This window comes from Diorhabda sublineata, chromosome 7 (assembly GCF_026230105.1).
Source record: "Diorhabda sublineata isolate icDioSubl1.1 chromosome 7, icDioSubl1.1, whole genome shotgun sequence".
Taxonomy (NCBI): Eukaryota; Metazoa; Arthropoda; class Insecta; order Coleoptera; family Chrysomelidae; genus Diorhabda; species Diorhabda sublineata.
The window spans coordinates 2,570,062-2,592,158 of record NC_079480.1 but is presented as its reverse complement, the minus strand read 5'-3'; the positions used below and the strand labels follow the sequence as shown (position 1 = coordinate 2,592,158).

The following is a 22,097-nucleotide window of genomic DNA, read 5'->3' as shown; positions in this document are numbered from 1 at the left end:
GTGCCAAACATGAGTGCTACAAACACCACAAAGTTGGAGACAAAACTCTGTACAAAACATGTTTTAGTGCCAAAAATGAGTGCTACAAACACCACAGAGTTATAGACAAAACTCTGTACAAAACATGTTTTAGTGCCAAACATGAGTGCTACAAACACCACAAGTTATAGACAAAACTCTGTACAAAACATGTTTTAGTGCCAAACATAAGTGCTACAAACACCACAGAGTTATAGACAAAACTCTGTACAAAACATGTTTTAGTGCTAAACATGAGTGCTACAAACACCACGAATTATAGACAAAACTCTGTACAAAACATGTTTTAGTGCCAAACATAAGTGCTACAAACACCACAGAGTTATAGACAAAACTCTGTACAAAACATGTTTTAGTGCTAAACATGAGTGCTACAAACACCACGAGTTATAGACAAAACTCTGTACAAAACATGTTTTAGTGCAAACATAAGTGCTACAAACACCACAGAGTTATAGACAAAACTCTGTACAAAACATGTTTTAGTGCCAAACATGAGTGCTACAAACACCACAAAGTTGGAGACAAAACTCTGTACAAAACATGTTTTAGTGCCAAACATGAGTGCTACAAACACCACAAAGTTGGAGACAAAACTCTGTACAAAACATGTTTTAGTGCCAAAAATGAGTGCTACAAACACCACAGAGTTAGAGACAAAACTCTGTACAAAACATGTTTTAGTGCCAAAAATGAGTGCTACAAACACCACAGAGTTATAGACAGAACTCTGTACAAAACATGTTTTAGTGCCAAACATAAGTGCTACAAACACCACAGAGTTATAGACAAAACTCTGTACAAAACATGTTTTAGTGCCAAACATGAGTGCTACAAACACCACAAGTTATAGACAAAACTCTGTACAAAACATGTTTTAGTGCCAAACATGAGTGCTACAAACACCACAAAGTTGGAGACAAAACTCTGTACAAAACATGTTTTAGTGCCAAAAATGAGTGCTACAAACACCACAGAGTTAGAGACAAAACTCTGTACAAAACATGTTTTAGTGCCAAACATGAGTGCTACAAACACCACAAGTTATAGACAAAACTCTGTACAAAACATGTTTTAGTGCCAAACATAAGTGCTACAAACACCACAGAGTTATAGACAAAACTCTGTACAAAACATGTTTTAGTGCCAAACATGAGTGCTACAAACACCACAAAGTTGGAGACAAAACTCTGTACAAAACATGTTTTAGTGCCAAAAATGAGTGCTACAAACACCACAGAGTTAGAGACAAAACTCTGTACAAAACATGTTTTAGTGCCAAACATGAGTGCTACAAACACCACAAGTTATAGACAAAACTCTGTACAAAACATGTTTTAGTGCCAAACATAAGTGCTACAAACACCACAAGTTATAGACAAAACTCTGTACAAAACATGTTTTAGTGCCAAACATAAGTGCTACAAACACCACAGAGTTATAGACAAAACTCTGTACATAACAAGTTTTAGTGCTACCATGAGTGCATTAAGTATTCAAAATGGCAATGTACAGGATATTTGTAAACTGTCTTGACGAAAAAAGTTACATATTTTAGATTTGGTTTAATGTTCCTGTTCCGTAAGTCAATTTATGGTATTATATTGAAAATTAATTATGAACTCTTAATGTTGAAGTTCTTATAAATTGCAGACCTTTCAATAAATAGATCTGTGACTGAAGTTTATCTACAAGAAAGCTGAATTCGTGAATAGATTTTTATATATCTATCACCTCTCGTGTATCAAATTGAATATAAATATTTGGTGATCAGATAACTTATAAAATCCCATCTGCAAGTTGATTAACAAGAACCTTTCAAGTATACTTACTAATTATATTTGATACTAGTTCAAATATATGTTATATAACGTAATTCATATTATTTCTTTTGTGTCCAGGCTAAACAAAATAGGTAAAAACCCAAATCTGCTAGCCCATCGAGAAGAAGACTTGGGTAGCGAAAGCAAAACGATTAACGCTGTAGTAAATGCCCTAGCCGCGGAAGCGGATCATGTAAATATGTCGAACGAATCCGTAGCACGACTCCATTCCAGCGATCGAGACATTCGAGAATTAGGTTGGAATTTACAAAAACTCGCCCTACCTAGACCTAAATCGGAAAATAATTTCGCTTCGCAGGACATGTCTTTATTCAGAAGTAGCGAAAACAACGGAAGAATATCCTTCCATAAATCCGACACTTTCCATAAGGAATCTAACTTACAATGACGGCACTCCACGCACTAGTGTTCAGTGTTGTCAGATCAACTGTGTCAGATGCCGGTGCTCACTGTTGCCACAGCTGCACTCATCTTGCGCACAGACCACCATTGAACTGGCCATACACTGTACTAGTGCGTGAACAAAGATACGGCGTATGATGAAACGTCGATATATGACACGTTCTAATCTTCGACAAATAATTTTTTTTCTTGTTGTACGTGATTTGCGTTATAATATTCACAAAAAATATCATATATTATTAAATTCCAAAGTACCTTTCGTGAAATATTTTTCTGCGAAATATATAGGTTAGGAATTCATAAAATGTATTATAAAATTAATCACTGCTGCGCGGATGAAATTTTTCTTTGTCGAATTTCGGTGGTTCAATGATCACGTCGAGGTTTCGTCATGCGTCTGTTTCTTTTTTTTTGTTTTTTATTGAAGCAATAAGTGATATGGACACTTCGCTAGAATTGTGCAATATTAGAACTAATGTTAAGTTTTAGCTTTAATGATTTAGGTGCTCAACAAATTTATATTGGATACTAGAGACTTCACAAACCCGGTTTTTGGGTACTCCACTTAAATCGCTATATCGTTTCTGGGTAATAAAACACTTTTTAAATAAATATTAGTAAACATGTTATCGACTGAATTTTGCAGAAAATTGTTATACGTATATTATGATGTCAAAGCAAATTTAAGGAAAATAAAGTGATATACGCTGATGTAACTTCTCTAATTGATTCGTTTTATACAACAATTCAACATTATTTTTACCAAACTATTCGTAAAACTTCAATCCAATTCTTGTTTATATTGATTACCATAAAATAATTGAAACAAACTCCAAATTTTCTTTAATATAATATCTTCTTCTTTTTTAATATGACTTTATTATCATCCTTTCTGGTAGCCTGTCCAGTGATCATCGTGTTTTTAATTTCTGGTTCTTTGCCCATCTGTTTTGTGGCATTTGTTTGACGTGATTATGTTTAAATTTCTTTAACCGATCTTTCCACGTCCCAAATTTCCAGTTCTCTAATATCCTGACTTTTCCGTCGATATCTGATGCTTACTCCCTTAATTCTTCATCTTTTTCTATGATTCTATAGCCCGCTGCGGGCCTTGAACTCCCTAAATATTCTTTCCCAGCCCTCTTCGAATTGCGTTTATCTAGAGGATTGATTGCAACTTTCTGTCACCTTTCCTATATCTTCAAATCAATTCAAGTACTTATCCAACATCTTTAGTTTATGTATATTTGATTGAATCTGCATCTTCTATTTCATTATTATAGGTCTTGTATATGTGCAAGGAGAACATAGAACGCCTTATTTATCTCCTTGATTCTTCTTCTGATTTCTGTGTTTTCGTTTCTCTCCTTAGTAAGCTCAACATCCAGGTATATGAAACCTGTAACTATTCCCAGATTTTCATCTCCTATTTTAACATTATGGAGCATTCAATTTCCTTAAATTATCTAAATATCTTCTGAACGTTTAAAATCCGCATTTTTTGTGAGCATACGAACTTTTTATGAACTTGACATTTTTATGCTCTAAACTCAAGATCTCTCGATAATGGTTTATAATCCAACATAAATTAGAGGTTAGTTCGTGGTAAAAAGGAAAGTAGGACGAATGCGCAAGCGCTGAACTAAAAATCCGTATACAAATCCAAGGATATATTGGACATATTCAGAACTAGAAATCTATGCTTAAAGGAACAGAATGTTAAATCCCAAACGTGCTATATTCGCTCCGCGAACGCACAATTTCAAACTGCACTTGGATCTGACATAACATAACATGTTCAGATCTCTACCGCGAACAAAGTTAATATCTTAAACAACCACGGTCACGAAATATAATGAGTTGTAAGGAAGCGCAACGTTGCCATTTTTAAGTAACTGTCAATCATTCGGTTGAGTCAGATTTGTCTTTGTGTAGGAATTATTTACTTTATTTATCATAATTATTTAATTTAATCTATGTTGGGTTAAAATATAACAATTTTTAATATAGGATATGGAAGAATAGGGTTTCAATATCAATCATGTGATTTTACTGCACCCATAATACTATAACTAAGTACAGAAAAAAATTGGATATAATTTAATTTTGAATACATAAATTTCATTTTTCTGTTAATAAACATAATATGGAACATGCTACAACTTCTTTAATTGGATCCAATTTGGCAACGTTGTCCATATAATTAGTTGAAGGTTATCAGGCAGATTTCCAGCTGCTATGACAAGAACTTTCGATCTGAAATTATCCCTGAAATACAACTGAAGTTTTACAATGATATTTTGTTGAATTGTTAAAGAAAAAGGAATAGTTAGAAGTTGCACAATGTTATTTAGAATAATATTTAGCAAATTAATGATAATTGTGATTTTCACGTTTTATTCTTATGTACAAATTTCAAAATTCCTTGAGAATGGTCAGTACAACCAGGTGTATTGATTGATTTGGTTATTGACCTTGAATCCAAACAGCGGCGCTGTTTTTTTATGTAAGTATTTAGTTGCATTCTCGATGTATTTACTTCGTATTATTATATTTTCATGTTATTCGAAAAAATAGAGTTTTGAGTTAGACAATTAAAAACAAATATTTATAATTGGATATGGCTTTACTGTTTTTTGATTGAGGTACCTCCAAAACGTGTCATTTGAACGAATCACGTCTAAAAAAACGTTGATCTCCCAATTTATTTTTGATCTGCGGGAATAAGAAGAAATCAATGGGTGCCAAACAAGGTCTGTACAGTGGATGATCCATTAATTCGATGTTTTGCGAGTGGGACAATTACGGTGGAACTGTCACGACAGCCGATTTTGGAGGACTTTCACGAAATAGGGTCCTTGCAGTGGTCGCTAATTTGGGTACTTAATATATTTAAAAATTTATATATCACTTCTTATTTATGAATTTAGATTGAATTGTTGATAATTTGAATGATATCACGTGACAGAAAACATATTTCTATTGGTTACTGCGGTTGTGACGTAGAAAGTAAGTAAATACTGAAACGTGGTCGCCGCGTGTCGCCTTTCAAACGCCATTTTGTTGTTGTGAGTGGAGGTAATTGGTTGTTTAGTGCAATTTGTGTTTTTGTAAGGGTTTCAAAGACTATTCTAATTGAAATTATCGCCGAAATATGATTTATCGAAGCAAGATCGCACAAAGTAAAAGCAGATACGTAAGTACTACATTTGTTTGCTTCAACTTTATTAAAATATAGTCATAGAGATGATAGCTTTGAAGGTTATGTGTTGATTAAAGCTTTCGATGGTAAAACATTTGTATTATCTTAACATGTTTTACATTTTTTAAATACCAATAGATAAAACATTGAATGGTCTTCACAAACATATACTGGATCGCCAGGTTTGACTTTATTTGGTATTTTTATACTAGTTTTTGTACATTCTTGTATGCCCCAACGATACGTCATCTTGTATTGTACAAAATTGTACTTCTAACCTCACTTAAGTCTGTCTACTTACTTTCTACGTCACACTCAATCATATGACAACAAATGCGTTTTGGCGCGTCATTTAGGCATTTAAATTCATTTTTTTATGAATATACCGTTTAAAAAAAATTAAAAAATGATGTGTGATTAAAAACGATATACTAAACGGTAGTTAAGGTATAAAAAAATGTTTGCAAGGACCCTATTATTTAATAAAGAGTTTTAGTAAACAATATTTTTTAAATGTATAATTTTTTTTGACATATAACAACTATAACATATAAAATATTTTCAAAAATTATTAGAAATAATTTCATCTTTCATAGTCTTTTTACATACTAAGGCAAGCTCAATAATTTTCTTTCTATTCGAGAGGTGAATTAATAAACACTGTCTCTCGCGTTCTTACTTTATTTACACACTATACAAAACACTTAACTTAATAATAATTCACTTAAATTTATTTAAAACTGAACTAACTGCATTTACACAACTGATTTCTATACCTAAATAAATTTCTACTAGAATTCTTCTAGAACAAAAAGAAATAAATGAATAGACTTTCCTAGAAATTATTCAGAAGAAATAATGTAAATAAACCGCTTGCTACAATAACAATTATATAGAAATGAACATCAAACATTTATAAAAAATGTGAAAAAAAACGCCGCGCGGATTCGCCGAATATTTAAAATTCCATAGTAGCTGGACAGGGCCGGCTTAGGGAACCATTTCGCGAACTTGTTCTTAACAATATTATATATTTTCACACGAGTATCTCGACAACTAATGGGACCTTACTGTACAATAGCATCAACTGGTGAGCAAAAAAGGATCATCCTTATTGTAACATGGAAATCAAAAACGATTTGTTTATCCCGATCAAAAATATCAATTGTACAATAAATCTATTTAAAAAGTAGTAGGAGCTTTGTATACCAAAACCCCATTGCAATAACCAAAATTGCACAATTCTTGTACTAAATTCTCAAAAGATTTGGTACAGGTTATAAAAATAAATAATAGAACACAATCCTGACACAATATTTATCTTTCTACAGCCAATCATACTCCCAATCAATTTGTATTGTATATACAAAAAAAAAAAAAAAATACTTACATTTTATATAAAAACGAAAATGTACTAAAAATGATGCAATGAAATTAGAAAACTCGCACACATTGTAAACATATTAGCTTTAAACAATTAATTACAGAAATTGAAAAAATACAGCTAATATTTACTTTCGCTTTGTTTAGTTCGAAGAAATTTGTGTGAAATATATCAAAAAAAAAACTAAAAGTTAAAGACATAGAGGTGGTTTTGTCTTTGCTTTACGTTTTACGAAAATTACAAACAAAAAAAAAACAAGACATATCTAAAATTTCGTTAAAAACAATTCGGCTTAAATTGAATTCATAGGAGACCATTCAAATATTAGGTAAATTCACCTGCAAAACAGTAAATAATTATCAAAATATCTTCACACTTATTTCTTTGTTGGAATCTCATACTTATCCTACTTTTTAGCAATATCATTCGAAAATAATATTGAAACATATCTACAAACAGAACGAAAAATATTAGTAATAAAAAAGTATAAGCAATATTAAGATTAATTTTGATATAAAATTTCACTTTGAAATATATTTGTCACATATTGAGCAATCTAACGAACTGTTGCAATGCCCATTTTAATATGGCCGCCGTGGGGTAAACAAATGCTTTTGCCGTAAGTTTCTGTTTGATTTGTGAAGTTATTTGCTGGATTTTAGATTCCCGGTTTCATTGTTTTAGGAGTTGCTATTTGAAGAAGTGCGAAATTTCTTTCCGGAAACGTTGCTCGTTCTCTTTTTTCGCCTAAGCAGTATTGTGCTTTGTGTAGGTTAAAAAGAAGTATATTGGAAACTGGTGGAAAATGAACAGGACTATCCCTTTGAAAACTTAGTTTCCGTTGTATTAATTGCACTAAAACACATATAAAAATTATCTACGATGTCCTTGTAACACCATAAAGCAAAAAACACCATACTCACTACTAGAAAACCCATTAAAAGCTAACTCGAGTACCTACGAAAAAATCTATTGTTTACCACACGGCCGTCATTTTGACGTAGATCAACTGTTATCTTAGGTAACTTAATTTTAACGATATTCTTCTTTTCCCATGTAATGTATCCTTTGTCTATATAATTACACAGTTTTTATAAAATTTTTTGAACCGCTTATAAAGGGTTTAAAAATTTACATAGGTTAGAAAAACGTTAAAATTTTGAATGTAAAATTGAAGTTATTAGCACAAATACAAATTAAGATAATCTCATAACTATTTTATTCATTATACGTCTACTGGTTTTGCGTAAGCACTATAATTTTTAAAAGTCACCTGTTACGTTCAAATCTGGTGATAATCGTAGCTCAGTATATTTCAAAAAAAAATCTACTATTTTTCTATTTATTAAAGTGAATATCTTCAACCCAAATAATTTATTTTTTTAAACAAATCATAAGTAGGATAAATAAGATTCCAACTTATTTTGAGTATAAAACCAAGAACCGTGGTTTTAGAGAGAAAAAAATTGGACAGATAAAGGCTCTATGTTAAGAAAAGGCACGTTCCTGCAGAGAAAATACATTGGGTATTTAGAAATATTAAGAAAAGTAGATTAGGCCTAAGTATTTCATTTATAGATGAATCCGATGTATACATCTGCAGGATACATTGCCGAGATGCGCTTTCTTCTCTAATAAAACAGGGAAATATTAAACAAAATTAGAGAAATTATCATGATAAATGAACTAGTACTCATTTCGACCTAATTTATTCGTGTTATCGGCTTCTAGAAACAACGACATAAAATATTTTGCGATTTTTGGATGTTTGCAATCCTGTGGCTTATTCTTTCTTTAAAAATGTGTTTATTTTGGTCATCTAAATATTTTTTCGTAACTTTTTCATAACATACACAAATCCCCTATAAATGGAACGAAAACAATCCACTCTACGCCTCTGACTGGAGACAGTACTGTGGAATTATAAATATGGAGCCAGTAGTACTACAGCCCTACACGTGGGGCTCGACTTTCTCTAGCCTCGGACTCCGGTGCCTTACAAGGACCATCCAATTCACTGCACCAATCTTTGTAGCATATTCAGAGACCTCGTCTCTCCATCTTAGCCTTGATCTCCCCGTGCCTCTACTACCCGTTGGTATGACCTTGAAGTTCGTTTTTGTTGTAGATGCCTTCTACATGTCCTGCCCATCTTGATTGTTGTAGAATTCCTACGTCTCCAGACGATATTTCCTTGGATAGCTCCGTAAATTTTTATCACTATATTTCTCTCGAAGAAGTAACGACTCAATCGTTTCTTTTTTTCGAGTCCAGGCTATCTATGGATTTAAACTGGTACAATTAACGTCTTATATTTTTTGTTTTTTTTACTTCTTGAGAGACTCGTTTTGCTCAAGTCCAAAATAACATAGCAATCGTAATATTTGGAACCGTATTTCTAGCACTTCATTCTTTCGATTTTACAAGGAGTTTGGACATTTTAGGTAGAAGGCTTATTGGACGGTAAGATGACACGTTGGTTGGGTCTTTGCCTGGTTTACCGATTAATATGATTTGTGCAGCTTCATTTGGCTTTAGCTTCATTTGGCCAGTATCCGAATCTCATAATTGCATTGTAAATGTACATTTTTGAGGCAATTATTTCAGAATTTTGTCGGTTATTAGGTGTTTTTTCGTAATTTTATTTCATTGTGTACTTCTTTTGGAATCAATGCTTTTATGGGTTGTCTTGTGTTTATTGTAGTTTTGTTCTACTTCACTACTACTGTTGTTGTCTTATTCGTATTGATTTTTAGTTCCATATTCTCTGCGGCGTTCCCAAAATTTACAAAAGTTCCTTTTGCTTTTCTTAGGGCTTAGAGATAGGACAGCGTAGACAAGCACCTGCGGTGATTTATTAAAGAATGTACCTCTGGTGTCGAGTTCCTCATCTCGAACTACTATTTCCAGTGCTATGTTGAACAGGAGACACGTCATCGCGTCTTCTACTAATGTTATCTCGAATTGATCTTAGATTTCGACTAGAATTCAATTAAAGTTTTTGGTGTAGTTCATTCATATCCTGGTAGAATTTTGGTCTTGAATATGTCGTCTCAAAATCGATGAAAATGTGAAAGGTATCGATGTTGTACTTGAAGCACTTCTCAAGCATCTGGTGTAGTATTAAAATCTGGTCTGTTCGGAAACCGCATTCTGGGATGCGAGATGTTTAAATATGGAATCAGTTGGGGTAAATAATTGATTACACTTTTTTATTTTAGAATTGATGTATCGAGAATATGATAGACAATAATGATACTGAATAGAAAAGTCCATTTGAATCTCAAAATTGTAAATTGACAAAAAAAAACTCTTACAAATTATGTTTGAAATGATGCTTTTAGTTTTTCGCCTGCCATGAATTTTTCTACTTTTTATATTATTTCCCTGGTTGCTTTTCATGGAGACTAGCAAATTGTCATGTCATTCACTTGATAACCATTTGAATGTTATTATTAGTTTTTTCTTGTTTTACGTTTTATTCCAATAAGAAACAAGATAAGTGATTGATACGACACTTAAATAAGTAAAAAAAGTATATTTAAAGAAGGAGATTCTTCACATTAGCTGTGATCTACAATATGGATATCTGAAAATGGTCTACATTTCTTTTAGTTCTTGAATGTAAGACTTAATAGTAAATTTAATTTAAAAAATTATCAACTTGTTAGCTGTTTGTGTGCTTGCAATGTTTTTGTTATAAAAATGATCTAAGTCCGACGTTGATTCAGTTCGAGAAGCTTATTTAGATGATTTTAATCAGTGTAGTTCACATGGATATAGCAAGATATACCTAGCAGGTGTTGTTTCACATCAAAAGACTCAATGGATCTGACCAATTTTTTTCTGAAACGTGGCATAATGATAATTTGAAACAAACCAATCAAAAGTCTCACTTACATTTGGGTTGAATCCTATCAGCGTCCACAGCAAGAGAATCTCTTCATATTCATTAAGACTTTTCATCAGCTTGCTTCAAACTGTCATTGTCCCAAGTTTCAGAAAAATTGGCGTAAATCCAATTTCAGGATTGAGCGGTTCCTTTTTGACTATTCCAATACAATTATCACTACTGTACTTTTTTCAAAAATAGTAGAGGGAGACCGAGGTGGGTTGTGACGGAGAAGAGTTGTATCAAAGACAATTTGTTGAAACCTATGACCATTAGCGAGCTGGCAACACCGTGCAATTGTTTATTTAATTGACGCAGTACGCGCCAGAGGCAAGCGGTTGTCCAAGTACGACGTTTGTATGGAAAAAAAATCGAATATAAAAGACTACTTTTGCCTACATTCAGTCGTTTCTGAAGTTTTAAGCTAAATAAATGTTATTGGCATTAAAATGTTTGCCCAATCCAGAACAAGAACAATCATCAAATGTTCAAGAAACTACGGTCAATGTAAACCATTTACTCCAAATCGTACTATTGCTACAGTTCAAAAAAATGAAGCAAGAGCCCTTACTCCAGTTAAACCCACAGATCAAGCCGCGATATCTAGCAATCCACATTTAACATGCAGAATCCTTTGCCTCCAAGTCTACAGCTCGTTCTCCTCTTGCCACTTCTAATAAGTTCTCACCAGAATCAGCAAGACTACACATACAAAATATTAGCTTCCGTAGAAGCCAGTAGAAAGTTAAAATGTGTGAAAAGGCGTGTTTTAAATGAAGAAAATAAGAAACTGAAGAAAGCCAAGGAGGTGACTAACAAGAAAAGTGCAGAATATACAGAAGAAAATGCTTATTATTGCTTGTGCTGCCTTAAATTCCATAGCAGACCAAATGAGAAGTGGGTTCAGTGCTTGGAAAGTAAAGGCTGATCTCACGAAGATTGCCCTGCAATACATCTGTCATAAGTAACTGTTTGTCAGATTAGATCAGAATGTTTGTTATCTTGATATCTAATACTTCATGTTATTGTTTCTTACTTTTATTTTAAATGATAATTAAAGTACTTTTATGCAAAAAAACGCGTTTTGTTCATATTACAAAAATATATGTATGTGTCAAATTTGTCATCACCCTCCTCGGTTTCCCCAACATATTATTAAAAATCTTTCTGTCTGTATTCCTAAATATACATGAATTGACAGCATTCTTTCGGCTTTCGAAATATGTTGACTCCATATATGGTGTTTAATATATGCTCTTAACTTAAAACATACCTTAAGGATTCCATTGATTTCTCTGGTTCTAAAAGTTATTATTATATCAATTACGAAACAAAACAAAAATTACAATCATCTAGGGATTCTTATAAGATGTTATTCCTTGTGAAAATGATGAACAAAACTTCAAAAATGGACACATTGTTCCCATTTGCAATAACTGTCATAATCCTTATTACTAAGCTGTTAAATCTTGCTAAATTCTTGCTGTTTCACAAATCATACTAAAAACTTACATGTTCTAAGCTTCCAGGTGGCTAAAATTTATTATAACAAAAGTAATAAAACATTAATTGGGAGAAATAATGATTATTATTATTTAAAATTGACAAGGGGTTATTACATGCAATACGAGATTATTAAACGATTAATAGGAAATGTTTTATGGGAAAAATACTGTTGTTAAAAATATTATAAACTATATAAACATGTTATATTCGCATTTAAAAAGTTTTCTTTGTCCCTGGGGTTTTCATTGGCTAGGCGCTGGAGTCATCTTAAATTTTGATATTTAACAATTAGTTGTCTTGTTAACAATGAATAATACATCAATAAAATCAAAATAATAAAAGTTCTGTTTATAATGAGGAAAATACAACAAGCTGTTTATAATCAATTTTTAGTCATCTGTTAAGAACTAAACAAAATCAAAAATCATCTGAATTGATATAATTGTAGTGCAATTATTAAGAGATAGTTGAATTTATAATGATCTTGGATTTGATGAGTGATACTTGTTTTAAATACTGTACAGTGATTTTTTAAAAGTAGTTGACTGAAGTAAGATAAGAATATTATGCGTGTTTTTTAGTAAAATCATAATACAGTGGAATAAAATAAGATTATCGAGTTTTATTGGTTTTTAATGATAAACTTACTTAAAGCAGTATTTATATATAAAATAAGAAAGAAAGTAAACCAATTTTTAAATAAAATTTATGTTATTATGGTCATATCAAGTTTATTCACTTGCAAAATGAATAAACCATGGTTTCAAAAATACCAGACTGAAGATATTTCTTCAATTTTGAAAATAAGTCACAATAACTGATAAAAACACAGCTAAATTGGGTATTTTTTTGCTACATTTGACCTTATTTACATAATTCCACCCATCCAATCGTATCGTACCTAAATAAAATTTAACGAATTCGATCAATAAATTTGATCATCACTTTAAAGCAAAACTCAATATATTTTTATTATTTTATTTATTTGTCTTTTTACATACCTGAACTAATATGATATGAAAATACTAAAGTTTGACTATTCTTCTTATTATTAATGTTGGAAAGACCTCAGCTATCAGGGTTATTCGGCATATTTTTCAGTGACTATCCGACTTCCTATCTATTTATTGTTTGTGTTTGGTTTTATCTATTTATGGTTCATGTTTGGTTTTATTAACACTATACAAGTTCTAGGATTATAATCTTATGTTTCAAGCACTTAAAAATTTTGACATGTTTTAATCTCAAAATAAGATTTTGAGGCTACTTCTGTTTTGTTGTAAATAGTTGTGGTTAGGTTCGAAATTGTCAGGCACCCACTACAATACTCGCTCGGACGGAGTCGGAAGTGTGTGTCCTCATACTCGTACTACCTCGCAATAAACTCAGTCATGCAGACAGGGATGCCAGATCTCACGATTTAACAAGATTTATACAAAAAGGTTTTAATGAAAGCACTCTCCATTTTTTCCATAAATTTTATCGATATCATAACCTGAAATTGTATAAAGGAACTGTCACTCTTGAGGTAAATAAATAGTGGACGTCATCCTAAGTTCGCGAAAAATAACCGCGTTCAATACAAGCCAAATTTTACTGATACTTTAAAAATTATTTTGATATTTTTTGTTATTGTTGCTATGTAAAAAGTTAATTAAAAATATAAAAACATATATGCATATTCTTTATCGTGGTTAAATAGACAGTTATTTAGATTTACCTTCTTGTTTTTGAAATAAAATCAGAACTGGGCTGCTCAAATAATATTTTCTTACATTATTGGATGTAGAAATAAGTACAAAATATACTTTATTACTCAATAAAGAAGACTATAAAAATGCTTAAGAAGGTTTGTTGGTGTATATTAAACATTGTATGTAAAAGCGGCAACAGCGCTTAAAATAAAAGTTCAGTTTACCATAAATGATCAACGAAGTAGGTGTGTACCGGAGAATCAATTTTATGTTAAAAAATTAAGTGTTACAGTCCACTGCAATATATAAGTTTCCTCTAATCAATCATAGTGTACCTCTACATCTATACCAAAAAGTATAGTTACAAATAAGTAGTTTTGTAGTATTCGTATTTTGTATTCAATTTATTATTGAGTATATTGTATTTTGGACACGGCAACAAATAAAATTTGACAGTTGACACAAACTAACGATCATCGATAGATGTGCTATCACACGCTTCGTGTTCGAACTTCGTTTCACTTCGGGTCCTTCGCACATAGTTTGACAATGTAAGAAACTAAGCGAGGTTACAAGAAGCTGTCACTACGCTAATTTTTTCGGTTAACTTCGGTTAACTCCGCGAGTAGTGTAGAGGTTTTACCAGTTATTAGATTTATAAGCAAAAAATAACGTATTCAAAATATTCAACTTATATTTGTTATAAAACTGTTTTTAGTAAGTGAACTCTCACCAATGAAATCTCGTTTTTTATTCCATTATTATACGGAATGTTGCAGAGTGAGAGACAATGAATAAATAATAGTTAATAATTTCAGCAATATCACAAACGAGTTTGGAAAGTTACTGTTTTGCACGAACCGCGTAGCAGCGAGTGCGAAATACACTTTCTAACGAGTTGTCTACATTATTTTTCCTACGACCACGTAAAAAATTCTTCATAAAAACGTATTTTTTAAATAAGAAAGTTAATTAGAGTTAAAATATCCTAAAAAATATATTTTATTTTGTAATAGTAGAGATGACAAAAATGAAAAGAATTATTATGAAATGTTTTATAACTAGAGAACATAAAAAGAACCAATACAACAATAAATTTTTTGTAACTATATTAGATACCTAACAAGAACTAAATTAATAATTTTGTTTTACTTTTTTTTGAGACGTTATAAAAGTTAAATATGAAGTGGCGTTTTAATGCATCAAAATCTGCTCCTGTCTTTACTAAAATTGTGTGAAATAAGCTACTTTCTTGTGATCGTAAGAACTAATATAACCTCAAAAAATTATATTGTCTACTTCTTCAGTCTTCTTAAATTTGGCCTTTTGCCTTCGGGCACCCAGCCAGATTCATATTGTATTCGCGTATTCCCTCTATAGTTCGAGACCATATATAACATAAGGAAAAGAAGCATTTCAATACATGTATGTTTTGTTATTTTTTAGTACATATGTGAAATAAGCTACTTTCTTATGTAAAAATGAGTGTGCGATCTATCATTTTCATAAGTGGTCGTAGGAAAACACATTTCTATATAGATTATATGGAAAACAATGGTATGTTTGAGGTAACCTACGAGGGTGAATCAAATATAAACAAGACTTATTTTTTAAAATATTTATTTTGATTTTAAACGCCCAAACAATCATAGTTTATTTTTCTACATAATCTCCTGATTTAGAAACACATTTTTCCCAACGTATAGGTAATTTTTTAATTCCTTCCAGGTAAAAAGAGTCAGGTCGTGTTTGTAGCCAATGGCGCACATATGCCTCAACCTCATTATCGCTGTGGAATTTTTGCCCTCCCAAAGCTTCCTTGAGAGGACCAAAGACATGGAAGTCGCAGGGAGACAGGTCTGGACTGTATGGAGGGTGTTCCAGTGTCTCCCAACCCAGTTGCTCCAATTTTTGTACTGTCAGGGCTGCCGTATGGGGGCGAGCATTGTCATGGAGGAGAATCACTTTTCTCATTGGAAGGTGTCGTCTTTTGCGGCGATATGCAAGTCTTGCATATCGCAATTGCAATATCCGAAGTTGTTAGACGCCTGTCACCTTCAACAAGTTGACGAACACTGTCGATGTTGCCCGCTGTAATGCTGGTGCGGGGTCTGCGGTCATGGCTCTCATTTTCAATACGTTCATGGCCCTCCACGAACTGTTTATGCCAAGCAAACACTCTAGCTCGCGACAGCGTCTTTTCCCCGAACTGTGCAGTCAATCTTCTCAAGATTTCGGCCGGTTTTACACCTTCTGCAGCTAAAAACTTTATAACAATACGTTGCGCAATAGAGGGAGGTACCTCCTGCTCGGACATCGTAACGATGGACACTGAGCGAGTCTATGATGATGAGTCACGTGCTTCCCCCACTCCTGACAAACCAACCTAACAGCGGAACACTATTGCGCGCGCAGGTCCAAAAGTCTCGTTTATATTTGATTCACCCTCGTACAAATACAATTGTACAAGCTCAAAATAATTATCAGTTTCAATATGATTATAGCAGTAGATTTTCACGTTGCAACATTTCACGCTATTATTTGGAAATTAGAATGTAAATAAAAACCGATATCAATTATATCATTCTTTTAATTTTCGCCATGATGAAATCCTAGTATAGACTGAAAAAAATATAAATTACGAGATGCTTTCTTACAATATGACATGTAGTTTTAAAGAAATATATGAAAGTTATAGAAAAACGAAAAGGTTTCTTTAAGATAAATATTTTTTAAGTGACAGAATTATATTTTAATTCTCCAAAATGAGAAATATTTATATTCGAATAAGTGTATAAAAACAACAAATCCGAATATTAATACACCGAGCACTGAAACAAGTTTACAAAATTCCATTTGTCTTAAACGAACCTTGAATTTAGTTGTAAAATTATAGTTACATTCACATAGAGTATATTATCTTGCAGTTCTGTGAAAAGTTTTGTTATATTTTTACCGAAAGTGCTCATGCTGTTATCGTGTCTAGAGTATGTTTAAGTAGACTTTAACGAGAGAAGCTAATTGATTTAACAAAAACGATATTTGTAACAGTTTCCAGCACGGATAACTAATTTTCCATTATCGATTCCATAACAGATTCGTCTGTAAATGTCTCAAGAAAAAGTTAAATGATTTGATTATTTGGATATAACTTTCACTTGTTTGAATCACTTTCACTTTAAATATTTTCTGGTCCTTGTAAATTCTTTTATCAATTTCTTTTGTTGCTAGAAGTAAGTAACTATTCTAATCTTTGCTTCCGGATTCATCATTGGCTTCCTATCGCTTTTCTTTTCATAAACATTCTACCAAACTATAATAAGTAATTAAATAAACTTAATTGGAATAATATATTATCTTAAGCGGGGTTTCTACTAGTCAGTCATATTGTTCAGTTCGGTACGTTCAGGGAAAGTGAAAGCCTGGTCTACATTAGTTTGCGTTGACTGATTCATTATCAAAAATGAATTCGAATTGATTCGTTTCAACGTCTTGTTTTAGTCTTGCTGATTCATTACACTTGTTCAAACTGATTTTTCGTTGGTGGAAAGAAGACACAGAGACAAAAGCAAATGGCTGCTGGAAGCATATTAACGAATTTATTTTCTTTATTGATGCATCAGTCAGGTTGCTTCAGTGATACTGACGTGAAAACATCGTTTTTTAAAAAATAATCATCAGTTCGGTACGTTCGGGAACAGTGAAAGCCTGGTCTACATTAGTTTGCGTTGACTGATTCATTATCAAAAATGAATTCGAATTGATTCGTTTCAACGTCTTGTTTTAGTCTTGCTGATTCATTACACTTGTTCAAACTGATTTTTCGTTGGTGGAAAGAAGACACAGAGACAAAAGCAAATGACTGCTGGAAGCATATTAACGAATTTATTTTCTTTATTGATGCATCAGTCAGGTTGCTTCAGTGATACTGACGTGAAAACATCGTTTTTTAAAAAATAATCATCAGTTCGGTACGTTCAGAGAAAGTGAAAGCCTGGTCTACATTAGTTTGCGTTGACTGATTCATTATCAAAAATGAATTCGAATTGATTCGTTTCAACGTCTCGTGTTAGTCTTGCTGATTCATTACACTTGTTCAAACTGATTTTTCGTTGGTGGAAAGAAGACACAGAGACAAAAGCAAATTGCTGCTGGAAGCATATTAACGAATTTATTTTCTTTATTGATGCATCAGTCAGGTTGCTTCAGTGATACTGACGTGAAAACATCGTTTTTTAAAAAATAATCATCAGTTCGGTACGTTCAGGGAAAGTGAAAGCCTGGTCTACATTAGTTTGCGTTGACTGATTCATTATCAAAAATGAATTCGAATTGATTCGTTTCAACGTCTCGTGTTAGTCTTGCTGATTCATTACACTTGTTCAAACTGATTTTTCGTTGGTGGAAAGAAGACACAGAGACAAAAGCAAATGGCTGCTGGAAGCATATTAACGAATTTATTTTCTTTATTGATGCATCAGTCAGGTTGCTTCAGTGATACTGACGTGAAAACATCGTTTTTTAAAAAATAATCATCAGTTCGGTACGTTCAGGGAAAGTGAAAGCCTGGTCTACATTAGTTTGCGTTGACTGATTCATTATCAAAAATGAATTCGAATTGATTCGTTTCAACGTCTCGTGTTAGTCTTGCTGATTCATTACACTTGTTCAAACTGATTTTTCGTTGGTGGAAAGAAGACACAGAGACAAAAGCAAATGGCTGCTGGAAGCATATTAACGAATTTATTTTCTTTATTGATGCATCAGTCAGGTTGCTTCAGTGATACTGACGTGAAAACATCGTTTTTTAAAAAATAATCATCAGTTCGGTACGTTCAGGGAAAGTGAAAGCCTGGTCTACATTAGTTTGCGTTGACTGATTCATTATCAAAAATGAATTCGAATTGATTCGTTTCAACGTCTCGTGTTAGTCTTGCTGATTCATTACACTTGTTCAAACTGATTTTTCGTTGGTGGAAAGAAGACACAGAGACAAAAGCAAATGGCTGCTGGAAGCATATTAACGAATTTATTTTCTTTATTGATGCATCAGTCAGGTTGCTTCAGTGATACTGACGTGAAAACATCGTTTTTTAAAAAATAATCATCAGTTCGGTACGTTCAGGGAAAGTGAAAGCCTGGTCTACATTAGTTTGCGTTGACTGATTCATTATCAAAAATGAATTCGAATTGATTCGTTTCAACGTCTCGTGTTAGTCTTGCTGATTCATTACACTTGTTCAAACTGATTTTTCGTTGGTGGAAAGAAGACACAGAGACAAAAGCAAATGGCTGCTGGAAGCATATTAACGAATTTATTTTCTTTATTGATGCATCAGTCAGGTTGCTTCAGTGATACTGACGTGAAAACATCGTTTTTTAAAAAATAATCATCAGTTCGGTACGTTCAGAGAAAGTGAAAGCCTGGTCTACATTAGTTTGCGTTGACTGATTCATTATCAAAAATGAATTCGAATTGATTCGTTTCAACGTCTCGTGTTAGTCTTGCTGATTCATTACACTTGTTCAAACTGATTTTTCGTTGGTGGAAAGAAGACACAGAGACAAAAGCAAATGGCTGCTGGAAGCATATTAACGAATTTATTTTCTTTATTGATGCATCAGTCAGGTTGCTTCAGTGATACTGACGTGAAAACATCGTTTTTTAAAAAATAATCATCAGTTCGGTACGTTCGGGAACAGTGAAAGCCTGGTCTACATTAGTTTGCGTTGACTGATTCATTTTCAAAAATGAATTCGAATTGATTCGTTTCAACGTCTTGTTTTAGTCTTGCTGATCCATTACACTTGTTCAAACTGATTTTTCGTTGGTGGAAAGAAGACACAGAGACAAAAGCAAATTGCTGCTGGAAGCATATTAACGAGTTTATTTTCTTTATTGATGCATCAGTCAGGTCTGAAGTCAAAATGTTTCAAGCTTAATTGTGTTAAACTAGGGGCGACAAATGTTTTGTTTGTATAAAGAAGTGGAAATATTTACTGTTCTTGACACATAGACATTTGAATCTTGAACGTACTTTAATATTGATGAAAATATTTCAATATTTAATCTCATTATAAAAGGCACAAATGCACACGTTACTTTAATTAGTTGTTTTTCCCATTATAATAATTATAAATATCAAAAAGAAAACTTCTAATTAGGGTCCAATACCAAATCTTCGAAAAATAAGGTATCAAAGAGGCTTCACAAGGAGACAATAAATAAAATGGAACAATATGAGTATTTTCCCCCGAAATAACTTGTTTTATTACATAGTGTTAATATTTATTTCACCGGAGGCTATAAAACGTATAAAAGACATGATTTTTCATTCCAATATGCTGTATCCATTTCAAATTACGCGGTAGTTCACTGACAAGTGACAATTGACAGTACCCTACAACTACAAACTTAAATGTACATCATTTTCAGTTGAGAATTGACTGTATAAAAAGCAATAAACCAAAGAGAAAAAACAAAAAGCTAGCGTGAAAATTTGATTAGTAGAAACTTTGAAAGAAATTTCAGGATGCCCTGACACTGAGGTGTGGCCACACTCAAAATTGCGACGGATTCTATCTGCTTCATGTCCTCAACTACAAAAAGTTGACCTTGTGAAGAGAGGACAACCATTCTGGCCGCAACCAGCGTTGATCACTGATGTACTGGTGGAAGGGGTTTGGAAAACGGTGAGGTCTCATTTCTGTACTAGAACTGTCGTGCAAATAGCAGATGAAGTTCGTTGATCATTGGGCTGTTGCGTTCATTGTGAAGTGGAATCACAGATGTAGGGCTACAAGATGGGACTGCGTGGCCATGTTTATTAATTCTTTATATATTGACTTTTCCAAACGTCGATGGTTTTATGATTAAGATGAAATATTTATTTTTCTTAGTGTAGCGATTTGATTTGGTAATCTCACTAAGAATTTTTCACTTTAAAAACAAACGTGATAGTTTGCCTGAATTAATGGGATTAAAATTATATATTTTGATTCATACATTTTAATTATAATTGGTTGATTTAAAAAAAATTAAGAAACTGTAAATAATTGTAGAGAAGTGCCTCTTTTGATTGCGCATTGCTACTCTCTTGGTCAACTATTAGAAATAATATCAATTATTCAATGTTTCAACTGTTGTTAACATTTTTTTGTTTTATTATAAAATAAAGCTGCATTTTTACAAAAAAAAACTTTTGTTTTATTTTTAAACTTTATCAATATTCTCGATAATATTTTTATAAACCGTAATAGGTCGAAGCATCAAGCTTTTGTCTATTTTGAAAACTAAATTCAATCACAAAAGACTTAGAATCGAGGCAATTTATCAACAAAAACATACTCGGCGAGCAAAATTGAAATTTTACGTTTTCATATAGTATTCGGAAACTGTACATCTTTCCATGTGCTTTTTTAAGCGAACAAAATAAAAAAACTTGACACTAATAACGGTTGCGGATCACATTCTGGTCTATGTTATCCCATTCCTGCAACAGCAATCTTCTCAGCTCCTGGGCAGTTCTTGGTGCTGGTGTATGTCTGCGGATCAGTCATCCCAACTCGTCCCAGACATGTTCTATGGGATTCATGTCTAGGCTGCGAGCTTGCCAATCAAACCGCCTAATTTCTACCTCATCCAGATACTCCCTGACAATTCTGGTTGTATGTGGTCTCGCATTATCTTGCATAAAAATCCCACGTTCCCCCATAATCACTATAAAAGGCATAACGTGGCCTTCTAGCACCTCCGTAATGTACCTTTGAGAGGCTAGGGAGCCATTTTCTATGAAGACCAACTTTGTACGAGCTTGTGCAGTGATTCTCACCCAAACCATAAGTGACCCATCGCCAAATGGAAGACGCTCGTCAATGCAAACTTCAGCATATCTGTCCCCAGGTCTTCTAAGAACAATACCCAGCTCCAGTCATCATCATTCCAACGAACGTGATATCTGGCAAATGTCAATCTTGCAGTCCGATGCTGGAGTTGCAACGGGGGACCTGTAGCCATTCTTCTGCATGACAGTCCAGAAGCATGAAGTCTTCTTATAACATTTCTTGACATTTCTCTCTTTTTCCAACTGATTTGAGGACATCAAAACGGTCATCTCGTTGAGTGGTAACTTTT

General features: G+C 32.8%; 1 protein-coding gene and 1 long non-coding RNA gene across 4 annotated transcripts in view; one reads left to right on the top strand and one right to left on the bottom strand.

Annotated features, from left to right (window-relative positions):
* LOC130446256 (potassium/sodium hyperpolarization-activated cyclic nucleotide-gated channel 2) overlaps nucleotides 1–4,904 on the top strand; it is a 138,287-nt gene extending 133,383 nt beyond the window's left edge. For all 3 annotated transcript variants that reach the window (XM_056782385.1, XM_056782384.1, XM_056782386.1), the window contains one exon: nucleotides 1,941–4,904. In XM_056782385.1, coding sequence (XP_056638363.1) covers nucleotides 1,941–2,271 — 331 coding nt within the window. In that variant the 3' untranslated portion in view covers nucleotides 2,272–4,904. The remainder of the gene's footprint in view (nucleotides 1–1,940) is intronic.
* Nucleotides 4,905–6,152: 1,248 nt separating this feature from the next.
* Nucleotides 6,153–21,156, bottom strand: LOC130446257 (uncharacterized). The gene is made up of 2 exons (XR_008910123.1): nucleotides 13,271–21,156; nucleotides 6,153–12,296 (listed from the first exon to the last, which is right to left on the bottom strand). It is a non-coding gene; the product is annotated as an uncharacterized LOC130446257 (long non-coding RNA).
* Between the last annotated feature and the right edge of the window lie 941 nt (nucleotides 21,157–22,097).